At 34.8% G+C, this 10,292-nt stretch overlaps 1 protein-coding gene and 1 pseudogene across 26 annotated transcripts in view; one reads left to right on the forward strand and one right to left on the reverse strand.

The window, feature by feature from the left end:
- Positions 1-10,292, reverse strand: part of LRRFIP2 (LRR binding FLII interacting protein 2) — a 102,483-nt gene that overhangs the window by 13,918 nt on the left and 78,273 nt on the right. For 16 of the 26 annotated variants that reach the window (XM_023535946.1, XM_023536019.1, XM_023535933.1 and 13 more), the window contains 2 exons: positions 6,402-6,494; positions 4,008-4,100 (listed from right to left, as the gene is read on the reverse strand). In XM_023535946.1, the coding sequence (XP_023391714.1) occupies positions 4,008-4,100; positions 6,402-6,494 (186 nt within the window). The remainder of the gene's footprint in view (positions 1-4,007; positions 4,101-6,401; positions 6,495-10,292) is intronic. The other 10 variants (XM_023536034.1, XM_023536134.1, XM_023535989.1 and 7 more) reach the window with 1 other exon arrangement.
- LOC111736278 lies at positions 9,474-9,592 on the forward strand (annotated as a pseudogene).

The raw sequence follows: 10,292 nt of genomic DNA on the forward strand, positions 1-10,292 counted from the left end.
CTCTGAAAACCCACATTTTTTTTTTTTTTCCCTTTTGGCCCAGAGTCACAGTAAGTGGCAAAGCCAGAAAATGAATCCAATTCTTTTTGGTTTCGAAAGCCTTGCATACTTTTTCTGTATCACAGCTCAGTGAAGGTCACAATTATGTTCGCTGTCATCTCAGAGATGCTGCTGAAAAGTAGTCTTAGGGAAGTTCTACTTCTTGTTTGCCCAAATTGCAACATCACTACTTAACTTCCTTTCAACAATTCACACCATATGACATGTCTCGAGTCTGCCTGCGAATTAATAAATTTGAGTTTCTAATATTACAAGGCTTTACCCTAATACTTCAAGCTAATATTAACACTCCCTTACATTAATAACAAACATAACATTAAGACAATAAAACACAACACTTTCCCATCTGTTGATAGTCACTTTAATGTCTGCTGGGTTAGATGCTTTTGGTTACTGGTGTCTGCGTGCAGGGTCAGCCATGCATCACCACGTGGAACGGCATCAGTGATCACTGTCACAACGTGCGCTACGTAAGCAACACCACTGAATATGAAAGGTCTCTTAGGAACAGACCAATTTGAAACTAGGAATTCTAGCAAATGCTCATACATGCCATTTGCTCCTCTTCCACATCTTATAACAGTAGATTTTATCTTTACTTTTGGACCTTTTAATTTTACCTCCCATAATTATGGATGGGAAAATAAAATATATCCTGTAAGTTCTCTCGTTTCACCACAAAGTTTGAAGACTACTAAAATACCTTATAATTGGACCAAATGTATTCACGCTAGATCTAAAATCCTCTGTATTACCTGACCATATAATCACTACCCTTGTGGTCACATTCAATTATAGCTCCTACAGTAGTTTTTTTTTTTTAAGGTTAAAAAGTACATGCTTGTGAAGATCTAAATAATTCTTCACCCCTGACCTATCCCCAAATTCTAGTGTCAAGAAGCCTGAAAGATAGGAATAATAGGCTGAACTTTTGGGCAACAGGTTTATTATTCTTCTAACCTCATGGGGCACAATTATCTTTAGTCAGAATGGGTGTGAGTCTTATGGTGGGCTACAGGGACATCCTCGTATGTATCTGTTCTACACATAGCCACCTGGTGTCTGAAACAGCCTCAGGGCTAGAAGCATGACCACTAGAATCAGTGAAGGAAGAACTAAAGAAAACTGAACTTTAACATGAGAATAATGGCCATGTTCCTTCGTGAAGTTACTAAATTTAAATCTTGAAATAGAAACTAGAGACAAGTGATGCATTAGGTAGTCACTGACCATTTTTAAACTGTCTTTTTACAAGTCAAGGGAGGACCAGTTCACGCATGTTCGGATGGCTAATATCAAAACAATAGAAAACGAATGTTGGTAAAGATGTAGAAAAACTGGAACACTTGTGCAGTCTGTATGGCAATGGAAAATGGTGCAGCTGCTGTGGAACACAATATGGCTGTTCCTCAAAAAATTAAACATAAAATTACCACATTATGCAGGAAATGAAAGAAGGGTCACGAAGAGATATTTGCAACTTTATGTTCATAGTGGCATTATTAACAATAGCCAAAGGGTGGAAGCAAACCAAGTATCTATCAACAGATGATTGAGAAACAAAATGTGGTGGTACATTCATACAATGGAATACTGTTCAGGCTTAAAAAGGAAGGACATTCTGATACATGCTACAACATGTATGAACCTTGTGGCTATATGCTAAGTGAAATAAGCCAGTCACAAAAAGACAAATACTGTATGATTCTACTTATATGAGGTACCTAGAGTAGTCAAATTCATAGAGACAGAAAATAGAAGGGTGGTTGCCAGGGGCTGGGAGTGGGGTGGGGGAATTGGGGCGTTTAATGAGTCTGGAGTTTCAGTTCTACAAGATGAAAAGAGTTCTGTGGATACATGGTGACGGTAGCACAATAATCTGAATGTACTTAATACCACTAAATTCTCTACTTAAAAAAGTCAAATTTTATGTTATGTATTTTACCACAATTTTTAATTTAAAAAAGGCAAAGGAGGAGCAAACTACTGGCACATGCAACCACTTGGATGAATCTCAAAGAAATTATGCTGAGTGAAAAAGCATAATTCCAAAAGGTTTCATTCATACTATACAATTCCATTTATATAACATTCTTATAATGGCAAAATTATAGAATGGAGAACAGATTACTGATTACCAGGCCTTGGGACGAGGTAAGGAAAGTGGTAGATATGACTATAAAAGGGCAACATGACAGGTCTCTTACGGTGATGAATGTGCTCTGTATTCTGACTGTATCAAGGTCAATATCCTGGTTGTGATATTGTACCATAGTTTTGCAAGATGTTACATTTGGGGAAAACTAGATAGAGGATCTCTTTGTACTATTTCTCAAAATTGCATATGAATCTAAAATTACCTCAAAAATTTTAACTTTAAATTTTTTTGAAAAGCCAAAGGAACACATTATTATATACCACACAGAAAGAAGATATCTACTTATTCACTCAACAATTCCAAGAAAATTAAAAAGTTGATTTATATATTAACAATCAGCACAGCTTTTAGGTAAGACAAAAATTTTGTTTTATTTGAATAGCTATTTTATTGAACTGAGAGGATTACGGTTTTTCTATGGCTGGTCCAAAATAATCAGTTAAAAATACTAAGATAATCATACAAAACATAAATCATGGACCTGCAGATTCATGCTAAAGAAAATTACGTAAGGTCCTAAAAGAAACACATTCTAGATAGTGACCAGATTTTAACTAAACTTTCAAATGACCTATTTTGTGCCAAATATTTTTTCGCATTTTAAATTCCCCAAGTGAAAAAATTTTAAAAATCAGTTTACAATTAAAAATTTAAAACTCTTAACAGAGTGGTTAATTTATATTCCAGAAGGCTCTTCTAGCTTTGGGTAGAATTTTAGAAACTCGGTATTTGAGTGTTAGAAACTTTAAACGGTAGCTTTATTTCTTTAAAACTTTTGGACTTCCAAACTCTTAAGAAGTAATTATGTTTCCCACGTGTTTATTTATGAGGATAAGGTCATTGGAGGTGTGAAAAGAACTGGACACCAGGATGCTCCTAACAATGGAGAGGATGACCCATGCCTTTCATACACAGGCACGTCTACCTATCACAGGTGCTCTTGGGCATCTTTGCCAACTTTTCCCGACCCCATGGAGCCTCAAGCAGAACAAAACTTTTTCACTGTGTCCTTAGGCCAAGGGTTCCCTTCTGTCTGTTTTTCCACCATAGCCCTTCCCTGACAAGGTAAGCCTCAGGCAGCTAGGGCTGTGTGGTACCCGCTACTGCAGAATGGAGAGCTCGTGCCATAGGATGCGGCTGCCAGTCAAAGGCCATGTGGGATGAACTGGTGGGAATTTTTTCAGCCTCCTATGCACTTGGAGTCTACCTGAAGTAAGGCTTAGCAAAAAAGCACTGACGACTTTTTCTTTATCTGGGCCTCTGCTCTGGGGAGTTAAGGAGTTATAATTAGAGATGATGTCACAATCTGGAAGGTCTGGCCAATCTTACATTCCTATCCACTTCCGTAATTAAACTGATTTTAATCTCTTCCTATTTTACTCACCAAGGATTTATGGAATGCTAATAACCTTTCCACCAGTCCCACTCCCCAGCCTCTTGCTTCTTATCCAAATTCTTGCAATGTAAGGATATCAAGTTACCCATAAAGTTTGAATTAAATGCCTGTGGCTGCTTCTGGATAAGAATCCTGGGGAAATAAAGAACAACTTCCTTAGAAAGTTCCTACTTGTAGGTTTCACAAGCCAAAGCAGGCTGAAAAGAGTTATTTTCATGCATAGTATCAGGTTTTCCCATAGAAGTTTCTTTCTGTCTTCTGCTTATTCATATTTCACTGTGTAAATGCTTAAAAATAATCAAAAGGGCAGATTTTTAGGAATCTCAAAGGTAAGTTATATTGGTCTATTCCTCATCAATGAGCTTCAGACCAAAGACCAATTACACAGCATACCCTAATGTTTTTATCTTTCCAAAGAAGTGTCTCCTGGAGGTCAAACACCTCTTTTGTTACGGTGTCTATTTTCTCCTGCATACGTTGATTCTCCTGCAGAGGAAGAAGGGAAGAGAAGTAACAAAAGAACAGAAAGAAAAAAAGGAGGGAGAGTTAGAAGGAGAAAAACAGAATAAAAATGAAGCTGATAAAGAAATTTAACAAAAGGGGAAAGTCTGCGATGAACAGGAAAAGCAAGAGTTGCTTGCTAAAAGGAAAGATGACATCCGGTGTCTTGGCGACATGGCTCTCATTGGCTTGCCACTATGAAAGTAAGCCAGGGGGACTGGGAATCACTGTTCCAAGCACAGCTATGTGGCAGCACGCCAGCTAGGGCTCTGTGTATCGACAGCTCCACATGGGTACTCTTCCTGTGGTAACTGCCTGTTTTCTAAACGTGGAAAAGCTGACATTTCTGGGGAGGGAAATTCAGATTTGCTTATGAACAAAATGATCCTTATCATAGGGAACAAGCAGTAGTTTTGAACTTCATTTTTTTAAGCAGAACTGAAAAAATATAAGAGGGACTATATCTCAGCTTCGTCATTTTGAACTTGCTAGCAGAATCTATGCTAGCTAGAACATCATGAGTTATCAATGAATACTCACCTCGGTGTTTAGAAAAACGAGAATTTAGTAGTTAGCAATTCTTAAACAACTCTTCTTATTAGGCAATGATGCTCAATTTACACCCTCTAATGTTTAACAGGTTCTCTTTTATGCATTGCTGGTAAATTATCATCTCTGACTTTCTCTACTCAAACATTTCTTATCTGCTCTACCATGCAATTATAAAGACCAAAAAGCATTATTTTGTCATAGTCAAAGTTTTTCAGTTACACATAAACATGAATATTAACATCTAAGAGATGTTAATTGTAAACATAAGAAATACTTAAAACTAATTTAACGGTTTTAAAGTTTTTATACCCAGCCCCCTGGGCTTTTAAAAAACCCATGATGACAAATTATAGAAATCATGCATTACAATTCCTCTTAAATGCAATCATCAAATTAAAAACCAGAACATTTAACCAATTCTAACTGAAGCTATTGAATTTGAGAAGCAGCTCTCTAAGCAGTTTTATTATTCCTCTGAAATCATAAAAAGGGAAAAGTATATCTCTTAATTAGAAAAAGAAATGAAAAGTGGCTGGCACATTGACACGCAAAAACAAAAAAAGGACAAAAAGGGAGAGGAATTCACATTATTTTAAAATACCAGCAGGAAACAGAATTTGGATAATATGCTTCTTGCCATATATAGAAAAACTAAGACAACTAACTTCACACGTAATTTGATATTTTCCAAAGGCTATGTATCTGCATTTAGAATTCACAAATTCTACCTGCTTTCACCAGGCTAGTTTAAATTCAATTAATCTCAAGAATGAAAAAACGTAACACAAATCCACAGATAGAAAAAGTCATTTCTTTTCCTCTATTAAATGGTTTTTAAGTTATTTACAGGGAGGGATATCTATGGGGGAAGGAAATGGAAGGTGGGGATGAGGGTGGGGTGGGTGGAGCTGGGGGTCCTGAGCAACCAGGGCCATGGATGAGCAAGTGTCCTAGGGATTATTAAGAGATGGCTTCCTGATGCCACTCACATGTCAACGTCACTAAGTAAACATTAGATGCCTTTTGATAAACACACCAAGATAGTGGACAGGATCCCTTCCCAACAAATTCCATACTCATAAAAAATGACCACCTCAGGAGAAAAAAAACACATTTAAAGAAAACGAATGGTATGCAAGGTAATAGGCATAAAAGGATGATAAATGCTGAAAATCATTTCTTGGTGGACCACACTGATTCCCATTCCTAAAATGCTGCCAGCACTGTGGCACTCAGAGTCCCTCTGCCAGAAGAAATCTGAACCTCAGCACTTGGCCAACCTTCACCTTTGTGTATATATGGCATCTTGATAATTTCTCATTTTCATTTAGCCACCTCAGAAATGTATCTATTTGAGTGAAGATCAAGTTTCTTCTTCCTCAAAAATCGTGTCCCAAAAGACAGCATTCATTACATTCCAAAGAATAATGGTACTCTAATTTTTCCTTTTGCCCATTTCTTAAGATATCTTTAGAAAAGAATGTGATTAGGAATAAAAGATAATAACAAAAGCTTCTATTATTAAAAGGGAGGATAATTTTAGGGTACACAGTATTAATTGTTTAAGCCTGCCTTTATGTTTCACGTTTGTAAAATTTCAAGGTACAGCCAAATATGAAGAGACAAGTAAACTCTTCATGGCATTTTAACTCCCTTCCTTCCCAACATGTACCCTCTCATCCCACTTAATGTATTTTTTTCAAAATAAAGTATTCCCACAGTTCACATACATACCTCAATAAGCTCGTCTCTTTGTCGAAGGCATTCTTTAAGTTCATCCATTTTATGCTGCAGCACACTACACATATGTTTCTGCCTTTCTAACTCCTGTTATTAAACAAATGATACAGTTTATACAGATAATGGCACACAACAAACTGGAACATCTTCAGTATAATAATACAAAGAATGAGTATGACGTCCAGAAATATGCCTGAACTGCTAATGCATAGTAACTTAGAAAAATTCTGTAGTTTATGGGAAAGGTTCAGAAAATTAAAATTTTTCATCTCATAGGGTTATATATCTAGAAAACTCAAACTTATCAAAATTACTAGGAACCATGTAAAGTAATTTTTACTAGGGCTTAGTAAAGTTGGAGCTTACAAAATTAACATGCAAAATTCAATAATCTTCATAGATATAAACAAAACCAAGAGAGAAGATATAATAAACACAATATCAAAAAATAAAAATTTAAAAATACATACATGTAAACTTACAAGATACAGCCAAAATCTATATAAAGAAAATTATATAAAACATTCCTGGAAGACAGAGAAGTAGGATAGAACAAATGGAACAGCATACCATCTTCTTGGATAAAGAGTCAATACCAAAAAATTTGTCAGTTCTCCTCCAAATTTATCCATACATTTAATTCAGTGCAAATAAAAACACCGTCATGTTTTTTTATCATAAACTTTATTTGGGAAAAAAAAATAAGAAAAAATAGATAGAAAACATAATGAAAAAGAAGAAAGTTAGCCTTAATAAATATTAAAACATATTATAAGGCCAAATAATAAAAACAATGGTAATGGCTCATGAATACAGATCAATGGAGCAGAATAGAATATCCAAAAATAGACATAATTTAATATACAAATATACTAGACAACGACAAAACAAAAAAAGCATCTCAAATCAATATGAAAAAACACTTTTAAATTAATGATGTTGGGATAACTGAATATCCATACAGAAAAGAAAAATAAGAACCAAACCTCGCACTATACACCATGACAAATTCCAGATGATCAGAAGTATTTAGGAAAAAGAGAGAAAGAGAGAGAGAGAGAAGGAGCGGGGAAAAGCAACTGTTACAGTACTAGAAAAAAGATGAGCGAATTCTAATAACCAAGGAATGGGGAAAATGTTACTAAAAGTGACTAGAAAATCTACAAGCAAGAAAAGGAACGGGTAATAAATTAGACTAAATAAAAATGAAAACTTTTGAATGGCAAAAGATACACATAAACAAAGTAAAATGAAAAATGACGAACTGCAAAAAAAATTTTACAATTTATACCAGAGACAAAAAGTTACTATCTCTCCCTTACAGAGCCTCTAAAATTAGAAAGAAAAAAAACACTACTCTATAGAAAATTTTCTTAAAGAAATGAACAGTTTACAGAAAAAGAGAAACTGTTCTCAATGTGAAAAGAAGATCGCACTAAGAGAAATATAAATTAAAACTATATTTCTCATTAACACTAGTAAAAGTCCAAAAACTTGACAACATATTCAGAAAAGTAGTATGGGGAAGGAAACAGGCCCTCTCAAACATTTTGCTGAGAATACAAAATGACAGAATCCCTACAAAGGGAATTCAGCAGTATCTAGCAGAATTCCTGCACCTTTTGACCCAGCAAACGACTGACTCCCATAGATACATTGGCAAAAATACAAAAAGACCTATTCGGTACATCATTTTTGCAAGACTACTTTTAATAGCAAAAGGCTGCAAACAACTCGAATGTCCATTAACAGGGAATTGGTGAAATACTCTATAGTATATCCACACAACAGAATAACTATACAGTGATAAAAAAGAATGAGGCCGATCTCTACATATTACCATCATATGGTGATTAAACCAAGGTGCCAAACAGTGCTTATAGTATGCTACTATTTTATAAGAAAGGAGGAATACAAATATATACATTTGCATATATTTTTGAGTGGCAAGATATATGTTTATGCATGTATATTACATATATAATCTCAGATTAAAAAATGGAAGAATAAACCAGTTAATTTAAAAATTCTTTTAAGGAGAAAATAGGAATAAAAATACAGAGACACAAGATTGACTTCTTTGAGAATTTTTTGTTGTTGATTTGACTTCAGATATAAATATTTTATGTAATTGTAAAACAAAAATAAATTTAAAAAGCAATTCCTGGTGGGAACAACCCAAGTGTCCACTGATAAATGAATGGATAAACAAAATGTGGTACATGTATATAGTCGAATATCATCCAGGAAGGAAATCCTGTCACATGCTAAAACATGGATGAACCTTGAGAGCATTATGCTAGTGAAATAAGTCAATCGCAAAAAGACAAATACTATATTAATCCACTTATGTGAGGTACCTAGCTAGCGTAGTCAAACTCATATAGACCAGGTAGAATGGTGGTTGCCAGGAGCTGGGGGAAGAGAAAATGAGGAATTGTTTAAAAAGTACAGAGTTCAGTTTTGCAAATGAAAAAGTTCTGGAGGTCTGTTGCATAACAATGTGAATACACTACACATTACAGAACTCACAATCTAAAATGGTTAAAATGGTAAATTTTGTTATATGTTTTTACCACGATTAAAAGTAAAAATAATTTAAAGATAAAAAGTAAAAAAAGCAATTCCTAAATATTGAAATAAAATGTAGTGAACCTAAACACATATCCAGTTAGTAGCATAAGCACAGAGAAACTATTTCGAGTAACTTTTAAAAACAATGGTTGGACTATACATAGCCTAGCAGCAAAATAACAACCAAACAGAACAAAACAACATTTAACTATTTTCAGTAATTATATCGTTGGTAGTAACATTGGTACTGCTATTCTGGGTACTGTGGGACAAAAGAATGAGAATAGAATATAACATAATTACTATCATCTCCAGTGAATTTGAGAACTAGGAATAGTAGTGTGGGAAAAAGGAGATATACATACATAAGACAGAAGAGGTTAAATAAAAACCTTTGCATTCTAAACATGAACTAGAACTATCAGCATAAACTCATAATGTATTTTGACTTAAAAATCTGCTTTTAAATTATTTTTTTAAATATCCCACACGGTCTACAGCTATGACACCCTGAATAAACCCGATCCTGTCTGATCTCAGAAGCTAAGCAGGGTCGGGCCTGGTTAGTACTTGGATGGGAGACCAACTAGGAAGACCAGGTGCTGTAGGCATAAAAATTAAAAAATAAGAGATTGTAAGCTGACAAGGTCCTTGCAATCTGTGTGGTCAACCAAGGGCTGCTTTGCCTATTAAAAAAAAAATGTAAAACACAAATAAATAAATAAACAAACAAACAGAGACAGACAGATAGATAAATAAATAAATATTAAAAAAATGAAATATCCCATATGAATGTTTCCTTGATATATCCACTAAAAAGGTCCATAAACGGTGACCAACTTGGTGACAAGGGCATCTCTGGCACCCACACTGCTCTACTAAAAGAGAACCAGGGTTCCTTGGACAGATAGCTGATTTCCGGGTCTGGGGCAGGAAATGCACCAGATGAGCCTGGAATACCTTCTTGTGCCAGATAGCAAAGAAACTATCAAAAACAACTGCACTCATGTCAAAATTACTTGGGAATCAACCTGAAGAGGTTCACATTAGTTAAACATCGGACAACTGGAAGATCAGTAAGAATAAAAAGCTATGATAGATTGAGATCATCAAATGTTTGAATTCTTGACTTCATAATGAATTTAAAAAAAGAAAACAAATAATGAATGACTATGCTAGGATGTTAAACAACCAATTCTTTATTTTGAAAAATCATAAGTAAAGGGAAAAAAATCATGCCTTATCTTCCCTTTCCTACATAAACTGTCTCATCTGAGTAATAAGAGATGAGGGGACATTTCTCTTTAAAGA

This window comes from Pteropus vampyrus, unplaced genomic scaffold (genome assembly GCF_000151845.1).
Source record: "Pteropus vampyrus isolate Shadow unplaced genomic scaffold, Pvam_2.0 Scaffold1, whole genome shotgun sequence".
Taxonomy (NCBI): Eukaryota; Metazoa; Chordata; class Mammalia; order Chiroptera; family Pteropodidae; genus Pteropus; species Pteropus vampyrus.